Source organism: Amia ocellicauda, chromosome 4 (genome assembly GCF_036373705.1).
Source record: "Amia ocellicauda isolate fAmiCal2 chromosome 4, fAmiCal2.hap1, whole genome shotgun sequence".
Taxonomy (NCBI): domain Eukaryota; kingdom Metazoa; phylum Chordata; class Actinopteri; order Amiiformes; family Amiidae; genus Amia; species Amia ocellicauda.
The window spans coordinates 24508897-24531362 of NC_089853.1; the positions used below are offsets into that span (position 1 = coordinate 24508897).

Genomic DNA, 22466 nt, shown 5'->3' on the forward strand with positions numbered 1-22466 from the left:
AGCACATGAACCCTAACCAAAAACAAAGGCAAAAACAACTAAACATAACCCTAATACTGGTATACATGTGATTATGATCAGAACTCAGATGAAGTGCAAGACATATCCATGTGTTTATCCTGTGCTATTCATATATTAATTAATATTAATCACACCACCTTATTTTACACCGTGACCAAATTGGGTGTGTGTTGAAATGAAAGTGTGAAAGGGTTGCCTATTGTGTATGACTTTGTTTCTGTACAACAAAGCCAATTACATTCAAAATAACTGTCTATTTTCCAGGTTTAGCAGCACCAGAGAAATATAAAACCAATATTCTGGCCGGTGTTCATGCTTTATAACTTTGCATCTTTAAACAACTGGGTATAATAATACAGCAGCTTCACCTCTTCTGACAGATGTGACGGCTGTGATATGCAGGACACTGAACTAGGCTAGATCTCCAGCCTTTTTAAAGCTTAGAGATACACCTCTATAAATATACATGCACAGACTGAGGTTATTGTGGCAGTGCAATTCATTTTATTTTAGTGTGTGCTCTCAGTGTGAGTGCTGCTTCTCTATATAAGAATAGGAGAGGGGGGTGATCATTCTGGTACATTTACCTCTGTTTCACCTTTTGGTGTTTGATCAGCCCAGTTTGATCAGGTTCAATTATTTTTTCACATACAGTACTGTGCAAAAGTTTTAGGCAGTAAGAATGCTTTCAAAAATAGACATGTTAATAGATTGTATTTAACAATTAACTAAATACAAAGTGAACAGAAGAAACATCTACATCAAATCTATATGTGCTGTGACCACCCTTTGCCTTCAAAACAGCATCAATTCTTCTAGGTACACTTGCACAAAGTCAGGGATTTTGTAGGCATAAAGTCAGGTGTATGATTAAACAATTATTGCACAGTACTGTTTATTAAAGTTACCAGAGCTTTTCAACATTTGGCCTCTCAGATCACCAAAGATGATATTTTTGTAGATATATGGCTAAAAGTGCTATTGTAATTTCCCAGGGCTCTCTCAAACTACAATAACTTCTTTGAGTGATATTTTATTGTTACTTCCATTTACTGTGAAAATTGTAAGGTTTTTCAGACAATTCAGGGTTCATTTTTTAATTTAAACATCCAGATTTGCTACCTGACTGTTTCCATGTTAAATCTTATTACAGGTCAGTTATATTCTTTACTCACTAATACTTTGCTTTTCATTTACCCAAGATATATCCAAATATTTTTTGCATTTCACACAGACAGACAGCCAAGACCGTAATCAAACCCACGATTGTGGAGTTGTGAGGCAGCACAGCACTGTACTGATGAGTTATGAGGTAATAAGGAAAGATGAGGTAATCCTTGCTATACAATAGGGGTGGCCAACCCCATAGTGCTTTCTTGTTTTTGTTTTATCCACATCGTTAATTGCTTAGTTGAGCCAGTTTTAATGAAGTCTTAATTAGTCATAATATTCATGTGTTCAAGTATTCAGTGATTGGTGATTTAGAGAGCCCTGTAAAACCTGCAGAATTGCCTAATGATGGTATTGCCCTGAATAGGGTTGGCCACCCCTGATATAAAACCTGAAAAAGTAAGGGATGGTACATTTCCAAGATGTGTCTATTTTTTGTTGTATTGTTCGTATTGTGTTCTTGGTGGTGTTTTATCAGTAGGTCCAGTGTAATGTGGGGCTACAGAAAGCTGAAGTGTGTGGAGGGCCATTAAAAAACAACTTAAGCAATGCATTTAAAAATAAATAAATAAATAAATAAATAAATAAATAAATAAACCATAGATGTACCTTCATGAGAGTAAACAAGGATGGCTTATTGTTACCAGCATACACAGAAAAATACCTGGTATTTTCATTGTTAACTAATGTGTATTAGAACAAAAAATGGTGATTCCTCTTAGACACAAAACCACTGCAATAAATAGATACATAAAATAAATATAACTGGATGCTGTAGAGTTAAGACAAAAGTGTAATGAATCTGAATAATGTGAGCAGAGTTCCTCTAATTCTCAGGTTCATGCCAAGCAGTGTGTTTCACCCTGTAACCTAATACAGTCATCTGAGTGTCGCAGAGGAAACATACATTTATTCTGTTCTCTTATTTTCAGTTTCAGCAATGCTGCTGATTAGCATTACAGTACATAGTATACCCTTCAGGCTGCCATAGCCTCAACTATACACTTTTGTTCCACTTTCAATATTTGAAAAATGTTCATAGCCATTATACCTCGTAGATTCTGTTATCTCAAACCCGTGTGAGTTTTCAGTTGTGAAGTGGCTACCCTTTTTTTTTAGACTTTTCAGTGTGGTTCACCACAAAGAAGGAACTGCCTCATGCTGGGGCAATAGTGTTAATTCTCTTCACAAAATAAGGATAATAATTGCATGCTACAACATTATTTTAATTCTTTTTTTAAAATTAAAAACTATAACTACAAAAGTATTTGTTTTCAACTTTGAATGAAAACTTTCCAGCATTTTATAATGTGTGTGTGTGGTTAACAAAACATAATGTATTAATTCTAATAGACCTGGTCTTGTATCTGCATGTTATAAAGGGGTTATGATATAAAAACAGCTTAATTACTCTTGGGGCTCTTTGATCAATAATAATAATAATAATAATAATAATAATAATAATATATATGTAAGTATATATGTTACCTTCATCCTATCATGAACATGAACATACCTGTTATTATACTACAGCTACTGACCTACTTTAACACATACTACTTATATTCTATTAAATTATACTACTATTACTTTGATTACAAACTATCACTGACATTAATTTTATAGTACCATAAAATAATACTTATCCAATAATATACACTACCAGTCAAAATTTTAGACAACCTAAATTTTTCCAGTTTATATTGAAATGTATGCAGTTTAATGTCTCAATGAAATTCTGAAATGTGGGGGTGGGGGGATATTTGGTCTGAGTAGGAATACAAAATCTCACAAAATATTGACAAGTATGACATATTCTGGAACCAGACAGTCTACTGATCAAAACAGGACCATCCGTGTTTTGGTAGAAGCAACACAGACCCGTAGAGAGCTCAAAATGTCAAGATGGAAAACTCTGTTTACAGTGTACTAATACACAACGATTTTACATAATTGGATCTGAACTTCTCTGTGTTTGATACAACATTAAATAATATGATCGTTCTATATCGCTATATATCATTAGGTTGTTCTGAACAAAACAAGCCTATTTGCAAAGAAATAGGAAATTACCTAGTTATCTTGGGAAATCCTAATTCCTCAACCTTTCTTAAAGCCACATATATACACAGTCACTTAAAATGAAAGATGGCTCTTAAGGTTATCTATAAGCCTACCTTTACACCTTGTGTACATTTGACAATGCATGCACATCATTGTGCTGGGTCTAAACCTGCCTGCCTGTACAGACCATTTGATTTATTGTTTTACCCATTTACTTTTACATTGAACGGAAACTCAAGTTCAGTTTGGGACTTTTAAGAGAAAACCATCATTCCCTCAACTTCTCTTTAACAGTTTCAATTGTAGTTCAGAACTGTCCACACAAGTAGCAGAGAACATACCACCTACCAGGACGTCCATTACTGTAAGGGTGGCTAGAGGGCTGGAATTATTGTAAGGATGTATATAGAGACACTGAACTGTCACCTTTCTAATGTACAACCCACATACAGATGCTATAAGCCCATCATAATAATTCCTTCTTATAAACAGTCATATATTTTAAGCAATGATGAGCAGTCATGTATTTTAAAGCATTTATAATGGTGTATAGTAAATGACAATACCTTTCAATACAATGTCATTGCCTTGTCAGAATTTTTAGAAAACCTCCTGTCAGAGGGTAGACTCTGTTTTGCCATAATCAGAGTAAAGGGCTGTTTCAGTCATTCTTTACCTGAGACAAACTACAGTATTTTATGGTCTGTTTCCATTCTGGTGCCGATATTTGTGTTTCAATTTAGGTCGAAATGTCCATGGACATAATGTCACGACCATTTGTTATTACTCTTCTAAAGAAAACAAATGCTGTGGAATTTCCAAAGGAAGCCAGGCACTCGGATAGTGAGGACTAGACGGCAACAGATAAAACCTCCAGTCCCATCAGGAAAATTAAACTTGTATCTGGGTTAAACATCTCTGTTTTTTGTTGTTGTTATTCTCATTGTTGTTGTTCCTTTACTTATTTGTCTATTTCTTTGAAAAAGTATATACGTCTTTAAAAATAATACTGGTTAAAATAGGAAATGTATTCAAATATTTCATTTCCCAAAAATACAGAATTTGTAATGTGTACAGGAGTATGTGCAGTCTGTTCTCAGGATTATAATAAGCCATACTTCAAAACTGTTCTTATGCACAGCAGTTATAATTTCATTATGAACTACTATTAATTTATTCGGGTTCACAATAATACAGTTGTGACTAGTATATAAGACTGTCTTAACCATATGATGCAAGTGCATTTGTATGCATGGAAAGAGGAAAGTTGTTACTATTAGTGAAGAGAAGAAGCAAAAAAGCTCAAGCAGATTGACAGTGGTGCCCTTAAAGACAGAGTAGTTCAGGTGTCATGCCTTTTATTTGTTATTCAGTTCCATATCCTCAATCACATTTCTGCTTTACATGTGCATATGCTCCCTAAGGAGCACTGGTCTTGCACAGTACTTGCTTCCTACAAAACTGTCCTGTATCCCCTTTTCGGCTACTTGTGATTGATGTATACCAAAGGAAGTTATGCAATTATTATCAGAGTACTCATCTTACTTCATAATTCTACTATAGCAGCTATCAGTATATATATCAAATTAGTTACTTCGTTATTTATTTGACTAATGCATTTATTAAGGATCACTTGCGTACACAAACGCAATTGGAATAAACACCTGCAAGAGACTGTGAAACATAACATGATGCAAAATACATGCTGTGGTTTAGCAAACAAACTTACACGACATCGATACTCATACAGTTACACAGTTAAACAGTTACACGGTGTCGCAAGTTAGTTCAGGACTTCTGCAAATAAAGTGAAGGATTCAGTACAGTACAGAAATTGCTTTTGATTTTTTTCTATAGTTACATGAACAGCGCAAACTAAATTTAATCAGCAGTTGCTATCGGTTACAGCAGTTTATGCCACATGCAGGTTTGGTTGTGATCCTAGTGTGACTGATTAACACTATTCTGATCTGAATTGCTAAAGGGTGCATTTTCTACATATTTTTAACCTGTTAAATATATTTTTGCCTTTACAGTAAACCAGCCCCCATAACATAATGCATTTGTACTGTTTCGGTTCTCATATTTTTTTGCATTGTCTCTGTTCCTGGCTTCTCTGATGTTCCATTTTAACAGATTTCATCACTTTCTTACATCTTTGCAGTTGCTGACAGATATTTACTTCACAAAGTAGTTTCTGCCGGAAGCCCTTTATATCTCAAAGGATCCCACCTGATAATTTTCTCATATAATAAGTAGTACATTTTTTCAGTTTTGTCAGTTCAATTGCATTTGGCTGGAAGACAATGCCAGTACTGGATTAAAATAAGCTCAAATACTATGTGCTTCAGAAAAGGTTGATCTGAAAGGCAATTTTCACACCTCCCAACACCAAAATGATCACTCTTCTTGCAGGCCACCTGTTCTTACAAGTCATCTGATACAATTTTAGACCACTCAGAAAAATCCAAAAATAATAGGCCACAGAAGACATTCAAAACTGATAAAAGGTATGAAATATTAGAGCTATCTCCATTTCCTGTTCATATGCACATTCATTGCTGTCATATTTGTAATACATGCTGGTTAGAGTTTACCATCAGGTAAATTGTTTTTTTAATGTGTCAATGAACACGAAGAAATTTCAGTATTTCTGACATGGAAGCGAACAAACACAGACTCCAACTTGGATTTCTTTATATCCACTGTACTCTTCAACAATAAACACCAAGATACAAGTCATTCTGGAATTACATTTTGGATAAATTAACCAGTCCAATACACATGGAGTGGCCTTTAAACTATTACAGAACAGTGGAAATATGTTAAATATGTTAAACTATGTTTAACATGTTACACTTGCTCATTTCAGGAACTCTTCTGAAAGTGTTCTTGGCTTAATGTTTAAAGGTTACTTTCCTTTCAAGGGTTAAGTAAACAAGTGACAAGTGCAAACCCGTGCAGGATTAAATAAATATAACCTGACTCAGTCTTTCTGATCTTCACATCTTTTATTTTCAGAAAAACTGCTCTGTGTCTGCAATGTTTGGGGTCATGCAACTAAATAACTATTAAAAAACATTGCTATATCATACATACTTGTAAAGTTTGATCACCTGTAAAACATGTTTGCTATGTAATAAACTTTCAATATAATTAATAGTTACAAATGTGCTCGCTCTGATCTTGGCACCATTGTTCACCTATTCACTGAAGTAATATTTGCAGCCTTCACATGTACATACATTGCACTACGCTTGTGGTGACGTCATTTTAATATAAGATCCAGTGTAGCGAGGTCTTCATTGGATACCTGGCCAACTGCGACGGTGATGGTATATGTGCTTGATTTGAATTGGGTTGAAGGGTGGTTATGGCTTTTACACTTTCTGTGTCAATCCCATGCTCAGAGCTGTACAGCTGATGGACAGTCCTTGTCTCTATATGTTGCTATAGACTTTCGCCTTATAAGGTCGGAAGCTCATCTGCTTGTGTTGAGCTGTTGTTTCCCAGAAGTGCACAAAGCCTGTGATGACAGCAGCACCAGGCCCTCCAGTCCCCACAATTGCTGCTGCCAGTCCGTGTGCTGCTCATACACAACTTTATGGCTCATAACAGCACAATATGTACAGTAATACAGGGCAATATCCAGTCTGCCTGCTCGGAAGATTAGCCTCCATCTAAGAGAAACAGCTGTCTGCTCAGCTAGAGGACTTCACCGGAAACTAAACTTTTTTTTTTTCTTTCTGAACTTGTTTCGCAGCCGAGTCAAAAGAGGAAAAAGAAGAGAAGAAAACCCTCCGCGTCCAAACTTTGGCAGTTCCTGATTCCCCCCTCCCTTCTCGTCATGGTAGATATGAGAAAGTGGACGGCCAAAAGAAGAGGAATATTTCTTATTTTCTGAGATATTAAACCGGCTGGTATTCGGCTGCTTTTCCTGCAGACATAGCGGACCTCAGCTCCTTCTTATTGATCATGGAAGATGTGAGTATACTGGCTGCCCTGGTCTGAGGGAGGGCTGCTGCGAGTTTGCACATTTCTGCTGAGTTTAGGAGCGAAATAAAGCGATAAAGACCTGTTTGCTGCCAAAAAATCAATCTAGGCCACGCTTAGTGTTACACAGGGCTGTGAAAATATATGAACTCTATCTGTGCCTTTTTAATAAGAGGATTAGCGCTTCAGCAAATCGCAACGGGTGGGCAGTGCAGATTGTGCATCCCTTGCTCTATATTTTTATTGAAGTCACTAAGTGTAAAACTAGATAGACAAGGAGTTGTTTTTCTCCAGTTTGGGTAAACGTATTTAATGTAGTAATGCAGCAGACACGAATAGATAAGTGAGTGATGAACGCCTATCTGCCCGTCTGTGTACTTCATTTCTTTATTTATGCATATATTTCACTTTGAAAACTTGATGATGTGTTGTTCAGCTTGGACACAATCTGCTTTGAGATTTGCTATATCAAATGAGTAAACTGAACAAAATTTGAATGTATGTGTTTTTCTGTGTACAGTCATGTGTTTATGTATGTCCACAGTTTAGTTTACTGGTGGAGAAGCGTGGTGTAGGACCATTTGTGTTTAGTCATGTCAGACACAGCTGTCACTCACACCAGGCTGTCAAGCACCTGTCAACCTGACACACTTCAGCCTGCAGAGCTGTGGCAGATTATAAAGCCTGTATAGCACCACCACTGTGGCCATTGACAGACATGGAGGCAAAACAGGGAGGGGCAGCACATATGTTACACTTTATACTGTGCAAAAATCAGCCCCTACCCTGAGAGAAGTTGCTCACGGAAATGTTCTTATAAAATGAGTCAGTCGTGGCCATTGGAGAAATAATGATTGATCACTGCACCCTACCTGGCAAACAAAGAGGGGCCTGACTTCAAAATCATTCTGAATGTATTTATTGAATTATATTATTGTAACTAGGTGTGTATTATCATAGCTATTTATTAATAAAAGTTAATAATAAAAATGAGGAAGTGGCCTTATTTACTCAGTATAATCTTACCTACTTTGCAAAATCACTTCCATTGCGATATCTGGATTTTTGCAATTTAAAGGCATTTTCAGATGACAGCATTGTCTGTGCTCAGCAGACAAGTGCTTATTGTGCCACAAAAACACCAAGAATTGCAATCTTGAGGACTATATCAATGACATTGTTTCCCATTTGAAGACTCCGCTGAACATCATACTTAATACAGAAGCAGATGGAGATAGCATACTGAATTGTACACCAGTATACAGAAGTATGTGAAATTGAACAGCAGGTGCCTGCTTTGTTTTCACAGTTCTGGCTGTTATATTTTACACCATATTTCAGATCATATCTTTAACAACTAGAGCTGTGACATTTTCTGAAGGTATAAGTAAGCTTTTACCTACCCAATAATTGAATGAAAATGAAACTCTGAAATAGTTAGACAAGGACCTAATAGACAAGGAACAGCTGCTTGTGATGCAGTATATTTTAGATGTGGGCCTTATAGCGTGGGTGGGGTTTATTTACTGTGAAGATTTTGCTAAATGGCAACACCCACATTCTGGCAGCCCACCCTCCTGTCACTGCCAGCTGTTTTAGTGGTGTGTGTGAACCATCAATAACACCCTGCTCTTCACGTTCGGTCTTGGCCTCTGATCGTGGGCTCTCGGTCTTTCCCTGCACTGCTTTCAGAAGTTCTCTGCAGCTCTGGACTGCACATCGAATACTCCCACTTTACTATGAAAGGGGAAGCAAATGTAAATTGGCAAAAAAAAAGAAAAAAGATTGTCTTCAAAAAGGACAATATACTGCATGCACTTCCCTCTGATGTTATCTTTGTATGGGCCAGCTGATTTACTACCTTTTTATTATAGTCATTTACATAAGCGCAGTGAAATATGGCATTGTAGATCAATGGGCACATTTGAAGGGATGTACCCTTTCTAAAACAATTGTGCTGCTTTTAAACTTCATGCCACTGGTGCAGAGCCCTTGGTATACAATAGATTTTATACCACTATTCCAATTAAATTTGGCGAGCAGTGTTTTTATAACTTTTTTAACCGTGCCTAGGGGTGGGCTCACACTGCTCTGACACTTCCTCTCCTATTGTATTTATTTTTAAACCTCAGCACCTCTTTTATTCGCCCATAGTCTGGGCAGCACACACAACGTGGCCGTTCTTTCCTCTGCCCTGATAAGTAGCCCAGTGAAAACAAAATCATGTGAAGTAAATTGATTTAAATTTAGTTTTAGAGCAAGGTTAAAAAGGCAGGGAAGGTCAGCACACAGAAAACGTTAAATGTATCACAGATGCAACTTGGCTTTCTTGGCAGTATGTTTTATAGGGAACACATGTTAACTAAGGTGTGTCTCATTCTGTGTTGGTCAGAAATTGCTTAACATATTTGTTCTCTGTACAGTCTGTTTTCTGAGTGTTAATAACCAGAATGAATCTGCATATCATGAAAACAGGATGCACAAATTATATGGAATGAAGATACAATTAATGCATTTATTAATTAATTCTGCGTTTTTTCTAAATTAATACATACATTACTATGAATTCGTTCAAAATACTAAAGAGAATTAGTATGAGCGAACAAAAGGTGTCAGGATCCGTTTTGTCTAGTGGTTAATGGTCACTATGCACTTCACGCATCTGACTATGTACACTGTATCCATTCTGCTACTCTGTGTATGAAGGTTTTTCGCATGTGTTCGGTTGTGTAGGCCGGTTCCAATCTGTCAGCTATGAAAATGCAGAAATATTTTATTAAGACCACAGCAATATAAAATCAAAATCAATGTAACCATCATTAAATACAAAACGTAATGATGTAAATCATTTAGGTCCTTTTTGCAGCTTTGTAAAGTAAACCTTGATGTATTGCACGCTGCGGATTGACTTAGCAAGACTGCTTTTCACTGTGACATTTTTTAAGACCATTAGATGAAGCCTATTTTCCTAATGCGGAATATGAATGCATTTATGAATGTCCTTTTTTTTTCATATAGTCTAAACTTTAATTAAATAATTTGATCCAGTGAGGTTCCATGCTGTAAAGGCTGCTCTGAACTGTTTGGGAATATAATTTTGCCCACCACACCCACACAACGTCTGGATTAATATTTTAACCATGTACTCTTCCCATAGGCTGAAACATTTTCAATCTCGGTATGCTGGCATGCAAGAAAAACAAACCTCACTCACTGTCTTTCCTCTCTGCATTAGTGACACCCTTACATGGCAGTCGCTTGTGACTTGTATCCAAACAGTTTCTGGACAGTCTCCATATGACAAGAATGCGTGATTTAGCTGCAGTATAAGAGTGCTACTATTTTCTATTCTGAGCACTTCTCTTCAATGTCTACAGACACCAGCACAGAAGCGGTCTAAATGCTATGAAGCCCAGTGAAAGTGGAAAAACAGCTAGCTAACCCTTAAACATATCCTGTGGAATTTCCTTGTATAGTTAAAGCAATGCTGGGATTTCGGCCAAATATCTTAAGGTATCTTTTTTTTTTTGCTTTTCAAAAAGAAAGACTATCACTGGTACACAATGGAACCAATAATGGTGCTTTCATTCGCTTTAATTCTATCTCCGGACGAATGCAGTTTCTGCACGTTGCCTCCCCATTCTGAATCTTTTTAAATCTTTTTGTATTCCAATCTCGATTCTTTGTGCAGCTGTATCTCAGGGCTTTTCTAACATATTCTTTTGTGACCTTTGAGCAGCACAACCCCCTTGATGCAGAAGAGATGACCCATATTACACATATTATGAGAGTGTGGGCTACAAAAGCAGACTAAACAGTAGAATCGTTTCCAGAGTCCTACAGGAAGTGAGGGACACCTTCTAACCACACAAACAGCTGTGTTTTAATAGCCTTACCAGTGTATTTTGCATCAGTTCACTCAATTTTGAAAAGTGATCCATACTTATATATTTTATGTAAGTGTATATTAATCCTAACAAAAGGGACAAGGGTGCAAACCAAGGAGCACGGACGGTTGCAATAATGCACAGTTTAGGGGAAAATCACCAGACTACATGATCTGAGACAGTACTGCTACAGTACTTCTGACAGTTTGCTAGTGAGACAGAAATGTCATGTCAGATGTTGCCAAGTCCTGATTATGTGTGGGTTTCTGGGCGAGTCATTGATTAGTCTCTGCTGTCGTCCCCCCATGTGTTTCAGGGTGTGAAGGAGGAGACAGCACAGCCTAAAGCAGCTAAGCTTCCGGGGAAGGCTGGCTGGGTGAAGAAATCATCTGGAAAGATCCTGGGAACATACAAGGATCGTTACATTCATCTGGACAAGACAGTGATACTGGTCTATGAAAATGAGGTAAATTAAGCAATGTGTGGCATCTCACATGCATGAATGATGTAAGGTTATCAAAAACAATGCCTATACAACAAATAAAAGCTGAATTGGTAAATGTGCCAACCGCATACCAACACTTTTCTGTCTGGTATCTGATATGGTTTGTGTGGAGATGATGATTAGCTCCACTATTGATAATGAATCCATTTAAAATTAATATATCTGCAGTTTTCTTGGGAGTCTGTAATATGCTAGATAGTTTGAATCCCACATACAATCTGTATATTTGATACAGTGTCACCATTAAGGTCCCAAGCAACTAGCTGTGCAAGGGTGGGGTTAGCGATTAAATATTGAAGAGACATGTACTTATTAGAATGTGGAATATGTGTCCATGTCCATGCTTCTGCATGTGTTTGAAGTCCATCTTTTTTGTACTTTGAGTTTACTCTTTTGAAGTAATTTTGGAAACCTGTAATTTGTGGTAAAATCTATATTAAGACCTTGATCTTGGTAGACTGAGAGTCATTATTACTCTGCTCTCTTACGACCTCTCTTTAAAACAGGTTTAAAACAGGACCTTTACAAAGGCAGGGGAGTGATACAAAACCAGCCACTCTCCGTGCAGATATGTAGTGTTAAATGGTGTCCAGAAACACCATCTCGTTGGCTGGAACTTTTCCAGACATTTTCCAAGAGTGATAACCATACTATGAAAAATTGTGAGGCAAACAAGGGAAGAAATAGGTCATCTTCCTCATGTAAGATGTTGAATTTGGTCTCTTATAGGAACTACAGAATGTCATAGAAAAAGTGGAGCTGGAAAACTACGATAAATGTCATGAATTACGGAGTCCATTTAAGAAGAATCGTTTGGTCTTAATCCGTGCCCCCAAGTCAAAGGTAAGCCTTCCCTCTCCTTGGCTGTGGACCGGCCAGCTCACTGGTTCCTTGAAAGCATTGCATTTTGGCGTTGCTGTGTTTGGACTCTGTGGAGATGTAAGTCCAATAAGCATGTGTAAACAACCATTTTAAGATGATAAAAAGGATGCAGCAAACAATGACATCGTAAGAATTTCCCAGGTATCAAGCTTAAGACCGCTCACTCGTAACTAGGTGAAGCCCTACACTGTGTAATATTCTGCACAAAAAAACTAAAAACTATTGCCTCCACACTAGCATTGCATTTGAACAATTGGAGTTAAAGTACAGCACAATGAAGGAACATTTCTTGAGATGAAAGAAAAATGCAGTTCACAAGGGGTCAGTGAATCCTTAATTTAAACACCAAGAACAGAAATACATCAGACAGTAGATACCGAAAAACTGCCCTTGCATAAAGTAATACAAAAAAGAATCCCAAGCAGAATCTTTCGCCTGATCCTGACGCCTGGTCTCTGCGGAGTGTTTCTTTTCCCTCAGTTTACTTCTGGTTGTGGCAGAGCATCCGCTTGCCAAGTCACAAGCATTTCCTCAGGTCACTGAAACCCTCCAGTGGGCATCCAAGGCCATCTCTCATCACTACTGTCACACACCTGGACTCGGTCATTTCCATGGGAAGGTTTTTGCTTTTGCCCCCAAGTTACCAGCTTCACATACTTTGGAATGCTTGAATGTGGGACTGAGTATGGAAATATTTGTGGTCTTCTCAAAACAGCCACAGACCAGCATTTAGGTCCTTCATGGCTGTGCATTGAAATGAGGTGGAGGCAGTGAAACAAAGTTTATCAAGCACAGATTCTTTAAACTGTCATTCAGTCGTAGTAGAAACAGAAGCTAAGGAATAGGAATGATGTTATTTGCTGAGCACTGATAATACTAATGAGAAAAATGAAATGCCATTTTCTGGTGTTTTGGTGAGGATGTCAAAGTCACTGCATGCCGCTGATGGTGAGTGCCCGTGACTGCCTGGAAAAGCCTTCAGCTCTTGTCGTCTATCAGCTCTTGTGATCCGAGTTAATTGGCTGTCTAGTTCAGACTTAAGTGAGGCATTCTGGTCTATTATAGATTTTCTTTTCAATAATATTATGTGTAACACAAACTGAGTTACTTTATTTCAGATGAAGTGTGTGTGTACGAAGTAACTACTAGCGTACTTTACTATCTATCGGTAATTACGCTTGCTTAGGCTCGCTGCATGCAGAATTGTGATAACTATTACACTGGATACCAACTGGGTTCTGGGTAAGGGGTCTGCTAAGAAATAGATTCTATTTTAAAATAAAAAATAATCATATTTATTATAAATCACATATGAGAAACCTGCTAATCTCAGAGCACCATTTCAAATTCCTATACTTTTTATCTTGTGTATAAATGCACGGGATAACATCTCTTACACATTAAGAGACCCCATTCACACGACCTATTAACTTACATAATAAATTCCATATCTTTGGAACCTAATTTGTGGGCAAGAACAACACTCTTTTTCTCTGTCAAGCAAGGTTCTTAAAGCTCTGTGTTTTTAAGTAGTGTGGCCAGGTTAAAATGACAATAATTTACCCAATTGCAGCTCACCTCACTACACAGCTGGAGTTCTCTCTCCTTCCAATCAGAAGAGCCTTCCAGTTCTCTCAGATATACTAGCCATTCACAGTTGGAGAGGAAGTAAATAAAATACACCTCAGGCACTGATGGTTTTAACACCAAAAGATTGGTAGCAGATTGTGACTTGGAAATCAGGCTGTCTGACAACACCTGTTGTGTGAGACCAAGAGCAGAAAAGGCTTCTGGGAATTATTCAGTTAAATAGGCATTATGCATATATTAGTATCATTAATATTAATATATTGGTATATTGGTTGAGGTCCCTCAGCCTGTGTTTGTTGTTTCTGTTATTGTAAATAAAATATACAAATATTCCACTTTTTTTTTGCCCCTGTCTGGTCTGATTTGTAAAAGGCTGCTTGGCACACAGAAACACAGTAGCACAAGTCTGGGTTTAGTTGGTTGAGTGGGCATTGTGCCCTAACTCCAAATTGCTGGCAACCCCCCCTGCTGGCATCAAATAGTAGTTCATGTTCACTGCTCAGTCAAGCTGCACACTGTCTTGGAGAGAACCAGTAGACAGAGACAGCTCGCTGTGTGTTTGATTGTGGAAAGCAAAACTAAATTGAAGGATGAAACCATGCATCATTTTCTTTCAAATCCATGATGGATAACAAGATTGAGTTCAGCAAAGAGCACCTCATACCATTTGACCATGCCATGAAAAGTTTTCCTTCATTGCTTTCCATCCCTGAGAGATTTATTTTTGGTGTAGAAAGAAAGGTCATATCTGCATACACAAAACCGGATGTTTTTATTGTAGACAGAAGACAGAAACATTTTATGAAGCCATATTTGGAGTTTTGCTAAGGAAATAACAATCTGTATAAACCCTGTTATAAACAACCTATTTCTTTTAAGATTATTTGACTCTGAAATCCTCTTTATGCCTCACAGCACACAGCCAGTGTTTTCACCAAACTTAAACATAGTGGAAAACTAGGCAAAGCACAAGAAAAACTACCTAAGTCTTAAAAAATGCGGTATTACTAACAGATGACGAGACAGTGAAATTGGCAGACATCTCTGACCTCAGCAGATGTCAGGAGAGCTTTACATGAGTCTTCCTTCAAAGCAAACAGCTGAAAATTGTAGATCTTAGTATGTCATTTTTTCCTCCCTCTGTAAATCAGTGAACAGGCCCGAAGAGTCCAACAGGGGTGTGGATCTGAAGGGTTAAGCAATGCATGAACTAAACAGTTAAAAATATTTGAAAAGCTGAAGTAATGCAACAGTAAAAAGCAAAAAATATTCCTGCTGTTCACGTTTCCATTTTGAGACTTTTGTGCAGTTATAAACTATTGCTACATTACACCTACAGTCACCTTCGGACAGCCGATAAAGCACTACATCTAACTTACAACTTTCAAGTGAAGTTCATTCGTTTTCGGTGTATATAATTGTGACTTCAACTGCCCCTAACAATGACTACATCATTCATATTGTTTGTTTTCCAAGCCAGAGCCAGAGAAAAAAGCTTAATATACAGGCGCCACAATGAGGAACACACACAGGACCTAGAGTGAGAGTGACACAGACCGATCAACACAGCCGAACAATAGATTACATAAACACTTACACAAAATAATAAACTTGCAAAGTAAATCCAAACAGGATGACTTCATTTATGTGATGTGAGTCTATAGTTCAGTAGTCAGTAATCCCAAGAGGAAATGTAAAGTTTAAGGGGGAATAAAAGTCTAATGTAACCTCACATATATAATTTATTTGTTTCAATACATATATTAAACTGTTACATTACTGATATTTTCCCGAGAGAGGACTTCATAGAAATGCTGAGATCACAGGATGCAAGTCATTATTTTTTTAATTTTGCATTGTTTCCTGTCGGGGATTTTGTTGAACATATATTTTCTTATCTTCATTGCTTTTTGTATATTAAGCAGTTTGGTCTACCAGCTCTGCGAAAGCATTTCATAGCCAAGAGAAGGGGGTTTGGGTTTCTGCCAACTGAGGACTCAGTGTTTGATTGTGGTTTGGTGACTGGAATGCCTTGGATCACAGTGAAGGCTAAGCTAAGGTTTTGATTCAGTTGAATGTTTGCAAAGTTTTGTTTTCGTTAATCTAAACCAAAAGGTAAATATTATAAAGGTGTCAGGAAAAAATGCAGCTGTAATCACAGGCTGCTCAGATGTTTCCCAGACGTCAATAAATATGACCACTAGTGTACTGTTTACTGGCCAGTTAAGTAGACAGTCAATTTATAAAACTTTGCAACTGATACATTTTGAGCTGATGTACATAATTCATAAAGCAGTTAGCTAGCCATCTGTCACTATATATAGCAAAGTATGACAAGTTTCATGATTCATGGTTTGTTTGATCTTTAAAAAGAGGTCACGCAATGTTGATATTGTGTATTTAAGCTCAGCCTTTATCACCTAATGACTTATTCATATTAATAAAACAGCGGCCTTACCCGAGATGTACTTACCTACTGGGTTCTCGGGCAAGAAAGTGTCTGTGCAGGGAGGATTCGGTGAAGTCCAGCAGAGTGTACCAACACAGATGTAATAGAGACTATGCTTGGCTGCCACACAATGTTCTCCCTGGCAACCTCTCAACCCAAGCGTAAAGGATTGGCTACTTTTGGGTGCAACACATTTAAAAGTAACAAAGGCTTTTTCAGTCCCAAAGACATCTGCCTGATGTGAGCCCCATTTTTCTCCCAGCTCAGCCCTGACAAATCTGATTTACTGCAGAGGGGTTTTAATGAATTCATTAGGGTCTGCTAGTGGTACTTGTTTCTTAGGGGATTTATCGCTTTCTTCACACAAAGATATATATGTATACCTATATCACTATGATTACACATAGATGGTTTGTGTTTCCGGGCATTGCATGTTGGGAAAAGAAGGCATAACTATATTTAGCAAGGCACTGCTGTTTAAGTCTGTGCTACCACATATTATTAAGCCTGTTGTGGTGAACGGATGCTTAGATGTGGTGGTACAACAAGTTTACTTGGAAAAACTGCAGCTCTAACAATTGTGTCAATGGGGTTTCCAGGTGCATGATGTGAAATTCCAGGCTCAAAGTCCAGAAGAGAGAGAAGCTTGGATCAAAGCCCTAAGCGATGGCATCAACAGAGCTAAAAATAAGGTCTTTGATGAGGTAAAGTTCTGCCCTTTTTTGGAGCATTTTCCACCAAAATGTGGCCTTTTCCACAAAGCCAGGGTTAAATGACTCAATTGTGGCATCCTTGGTGAAACTAAGCTAACAGTCAGAGAGACATTTCACGTACTTGACAAGTTAGAAGTTAAGGGTTGCATGGGAGATGTAAGGAAGTGGGGATTTTGTTTCTATTTTTATTTAATAAAACCACTATTGACCAACACAAACTAGTGGTTTACTCAGAAAAGTCTTGCTCTGTGTTTTGTATGCAAGATGAGTACATGGCTTTAATTTCTTTCCCAGATCAAAGTTGATGAGAGTTGTTCTTTAGAACATGTCACACGCACAAGGCCAAAAGGGAATCAGGGACGAAGGCCACCCACCAGAGTGCATATGAAGGAGGTATGTGTATGTTTTAGCAAATTCTACATGAAAGTGAAAATGAAATTACATTATAGAAGCAAGAGATGCATCTTTACATTTGCCTACTGTTGAAGAGACACTCCAGTATGGTGGTCACTGCAGGTCTGTGTGGTTCTTCATTGGTCTGCCTGAATCAGATCAAGATAACTTAGTCATAGAAGAGAGTATTTCCTCTGCTTTAAATGTATGTGTCTGCTAGTTTGTTCTTTCTTTATTAAAATGTGTTATATGGATAGACTTGTGAATAGGGCTACATATTTTATTCATGAATTGGTAATGAGATATGCAGTTACTAGAAGGGGAAGTGGCACAGAAACAAAATATATTACAAGAGTGAGAAGTTCTGCTTTGCAGGGTTTTACCTTAAACAAATATTAATATTTTTTCCCTTCATTTTTCAGGTTGCTAATGTTTCGTCAGATGGCAATTTAAGATTGGATCTTGATGCTGTTGACAACACTCCCAATGGAAACCACCCTGTTTTTACTGATATAGATGATACTAAAGAAGCTGTGAAGCCACCCATGCCACCTTGTAAACCAAGTGGCACCCTTCAGGAGACCTCTAATGGGGAACCCTCTCCTGAGAAGAAGGTCCTCAAGCCCCCAATGCCTCCTTCGAAAGTAAACAAACCCACTGTGCAAGCTGAGGAAGCAGAATCGAACGAGACCCCTGCTGCTGACGGCACTGCTGAACTTGTGGCCCCTCCGACACCTCCAACCAAACCTAACAACACTTCAGAAGACACTGCCAACAAACCAACCCCTCCTGCACCATCTCCTCCCAGCAAGGAGCTCAAACCACCAATGCCACCATCTAAGGACAAGAAACCCTCGGCTACAGCAAAGGAGGAGTATATAGAAGTTTCTCCAGAGGCTAAGGAGAAGGATGAGAAGAGCCCTGAGGGTGAGGAACAGCCAAAGGCCTCCATGCCAAGCGAAAAATCGGATGAAACTGTGGACAAACATATTGCTCCACCCTCTCCACCAAGTAAGGACCTTAAGCCCCCAGATATTAAGCCTGTTTCTCCAGCAACTGAGCCAGAGGAGTCAGCAGAAGCCCCTGCCACCCAGGAAGTACCCTCTCCTACTGAACCACAGGAACAGCCTAGCCCTATCCCCACCCAAGTGGAGACGAAGGACAGCCCTGCACCTGAGCTGAGCACAGAAATGCCCTCCCCTGAACCCATAGAGCCTTCTTCAGAGCCTCTGAAAAAGAGTCCTGGCCCTCCTGCTCTGAAAAAGAAGCCACTGATGCCCCCTGTTAAGGAAAAAGTCCAAGATCAACCACAAGATGTTGATATTCTCCCAGAAAGAAAGGAAGATGTACCTTGTGAAGAGAATGTTTCTGCTTTCCAACAGAGTGTTCCAGAGGCTCAGACTCCACCTGAACCTAACCAAGATGTTCCTCTGTCTCACAAACCCAGCCAGGAGAACTTGGCTGCTCCATCTCCTAGCATTGTGATAAGCAGCCCTGATATTTCTGCTGAGCAAAGAGAACATGAAGGGGATAAGTTGAGTGATAGCGCCCAGAACAGTCACTCGGAGGATGAATCAGAAGTTGACAACATTAGAGCATCAACCACAGCGCTCAGTGGCAGCAGGGCGAACTTAGACATTGACATTGACGATGGGGGAGTCTCGGACATGCTTTTTCAGAATAAGGAAGAGGAGAAATCAAAGGACAGACCTCCCCTTCAGGACACAAATTCAATGGCTTTACACTGCATGAAGGCAGTCCCCCCTCCTGTGCCACTGAAAAGCACGTCAAAGGGGAAATTTGCCTCAATGGGAGATCTGTTGTCAGAGCCGACAGGGCCGACAGTGCAGAGGCAAGAAGAGACAATAAAGACACCTGATGTAAATTCCACAAGCAATTACATGGCCAAGCTCCATGGCAAAGTAACCTGGGAGCTGGAGAATACAGAAAAGCTTCTTCAGAAACTGTCCCAGGATGAGAATGAAACAGCCAAGGCAACGCAAGAAGCAACAGCAGACGGACAGTCAGACCTGTCTGCAGAGGAGATACTAAGCAAGGCAGTGGAAAAGCTCAAGAAAGCAGATGAGTTTTTGAAAGAAGTTCAGAGTCTTAAAGAATCTAATATCCCAAAACATAATTCCAGGAGAAAAAGCTGTTGACTACAGACAATACAAACAGCATAAATCAGTCTTTTCCTTGTTGATTGACCGTTTTTATTTTCTTATATGGCCCATCAAGTATGTGTCTTGTACACACAAAAAAAGGTTAATTATATGAAAGTGATTACTAATATCTATCTATCTGTATATGTATATGTATATATATATATATATATATAGATAGATAGATATAGATATATAGATAGAGAGCGATAAGATTTACAGCTTCTCTTTTCTATGTCAGTCCTGCAAAGTTTATGATTTCACCTTCCCATGTTCTATGTCTTCTACGAATGTCTTCTAGGTCTTTTTTCAACTTGTGGTATCCATTCAATAGCTTCCTTAGTCCATCTTTGAACTGTTCTTCTTGTTATATGTCGACTCAAGCCCATTGCCATTTTAACATTTTCACTCTTTCAATTATGTCACATTTTTTAGTTTGTTCTCGGATCCCTTCATTTATTTTTCTATCTTGTTATTCCAAACATACATCTTTCTATGCTTCTTTGTGTTGTCCACAGTTTCTGTATCATTTTTGCAGGTTTCATAGCCATAAGTGAGCACTGGTAGTATGCATTGATCAAATACCTTTCTCTTCAGGCAAATGGGTAGATATCCATTCAAAAGCATGCCGTTTCTTCTAAATGCACTGCATTTTACTCTTCGTTTGATGTCTTCCACAATATCTCAGTCTGCGTTGATTTGTTGTTATATATACAGTACTGTGCAAAAGTTTTAGGCAGGTGTGAAAAAATGCTGTAAAGTAAGAATGGTTTCAAAAATAGACATGTTAATAGATTATATTTATCAATTAACTAAATGCAAAGTGAGTGAACAGAAGAAAAATCTACATCAAGTCAATATTTGGTGTGACCACCCTTCGCATCAATTCTTCTAGGTACACTTGCACACAGTTTTTGAAGGAACTCGGCAGGTAGGTTGGCCCAAACATCAACTAACCACAGTTCTTCTGTGGATTTAGGCAGCCTCAGTTGCTTCTCTCTTCATGTAATCCCAGACAGACTCGATGATGTTGAGATCAGGGCTCTGTGGGGGCCATACCATCACTTCCAGGACTCCTTGTTCTTCTTTACGCTGAAGATATTCCTTGATGACTGTCGCTGTATGTTTGGAGTCATTGTCATGCTGCAGAATATGGGGCCAATCAGATGCCTCCCTGATGGTATTGCACTTCTGACCAGACTTCTCCGGACAGTAGATGGGTGTACCAGGGTCCCACTGTTTTCTGCCAATTCTGAGCTGATGGCACTGCTGGACATCTGCCGATCGCGAAGGGAAGTAAGCATGATGTGTCTTTCATCTGCTGCAGTAAGTTTCCTTGGCCGACCACTGCGTCTATGGTCCTCAACGTTGCTCGTTTCGTTGTGCTTCTTCTAAAGAGCTTGGACAGCACATCTGGAAACCTCTGTCTGCCTTGAAATGTCTGCCTGGGAGAGACCTTGCTGATGCGGTATAACTACCTTGTGTCTTGTTGCTGTGCTCAGTCTTGCCATGGTGTATGACTTTTGACAGTAAACTGTCTTCAGCAGCCTCACCTTGTTAGCTGAGTTTGGCTGTTCCTCACCCAGTTTTATTCCTCCTACACAGCTGTTTCTGTTTCAGTTAATGATTGTGTTTCAACCTACATATTGAATTGATATCATTAGCACCTGCTTGGTATAATTGTTTAATGATACACCTGACTATATGCCTACAAAATCCCTGACTTTGTGCAAGTGTATCTAGAAGAATTGATGCTGTTTTGAAGGCAAAGGGTGGTCACACCAAATATGGATTTGATTTAGATTTTTCTTCTGTTCACTCACTTTGCATTTAGTTAATTGATAAATATAATAGTCTATTTTTGAAAGCATTCTTACTTTACAGCATTTTTTCACACCTGCCTAAACCTTTTGCACAGTAATATATATATATATATATATATATATATATATACATACATAGATATATACACAAACATAGATAGATACACAACTATTGTTTACTGCAAATATGCACACTGAATAATTAAAAAAATCTGGGTTTTCCAGTCTTATTTCTATTATAATTTTAATATGGTATGTTAATATACCAGTGACTTAAATCCATAAGCAAATTACAACTGCATACAAAAATACTTGAAACTAAGGTTTTCCTGTTCAGCATTGAGTCAAACTGACGTGGGGTCCAAACCTACAAAACAGAAATTGAAAGTACCATATACAGTGGGCAGTTTGGTCAACCATAAATCTATTGTTACTAATCCATGACTGATGCATTTATTTTCTTTAAATGTTACTTTTTGTATATTTACAACACAATGTTTTCGTGTGAAACAGAAAAGAGATCAATGGCACTTAATATATATATATATATTAAATAAATGAAAAAGGCTACATTTAGAAATATATAAACAAAAATCCATCATATTCCAGTTTTAACAAATTTTTAATAATCCAGGTATTGTAAGGAAGAGGTGATGTAAAGAAATATGGGGTGTTTCTACCACATTGCTTATTTTAAAAATAATATACAATGACACCCCTCTTCTGGGTTTTGACTGGAAATAATGAATTCAAACAAACTCCTGCAGTCTTTACTTTTATAATGGAAACCAGTCACTGGGTCTGAACATGTTAG

General features: G+C 38.2%; 1 protein-coding gene across 1 annotated transcript; it reads left to right on the plus strand.

Moving 5' to 3' along the window:
- Positions 1–6790: 6790 nt before the first annotated feature.
- On the plus strand, positions 6791–20603 carry plekho2 (pleckstrin homology domain containing, family O member 2). The gene is made up of 6 exons (XM_066701535.1): positions 6791–7239; positions 11452–11601; positions 12370–12483; positions 17161–17265; positions 17569–17667; positions 18090–20603. Exons 1-6 carry the CDS (start codon positions 7231–7233, stop codon positions 19824–19826), a joined length of 2214 nt encoding a protein of 737 aa, XP_066557632.1. The 5' UTR covers positions 6791–7230; the 3' UTR covers positions 19827–20603.
- The last annotated feature ends 1863 nt before the right edge of the window (positions 20604–22466 follow it).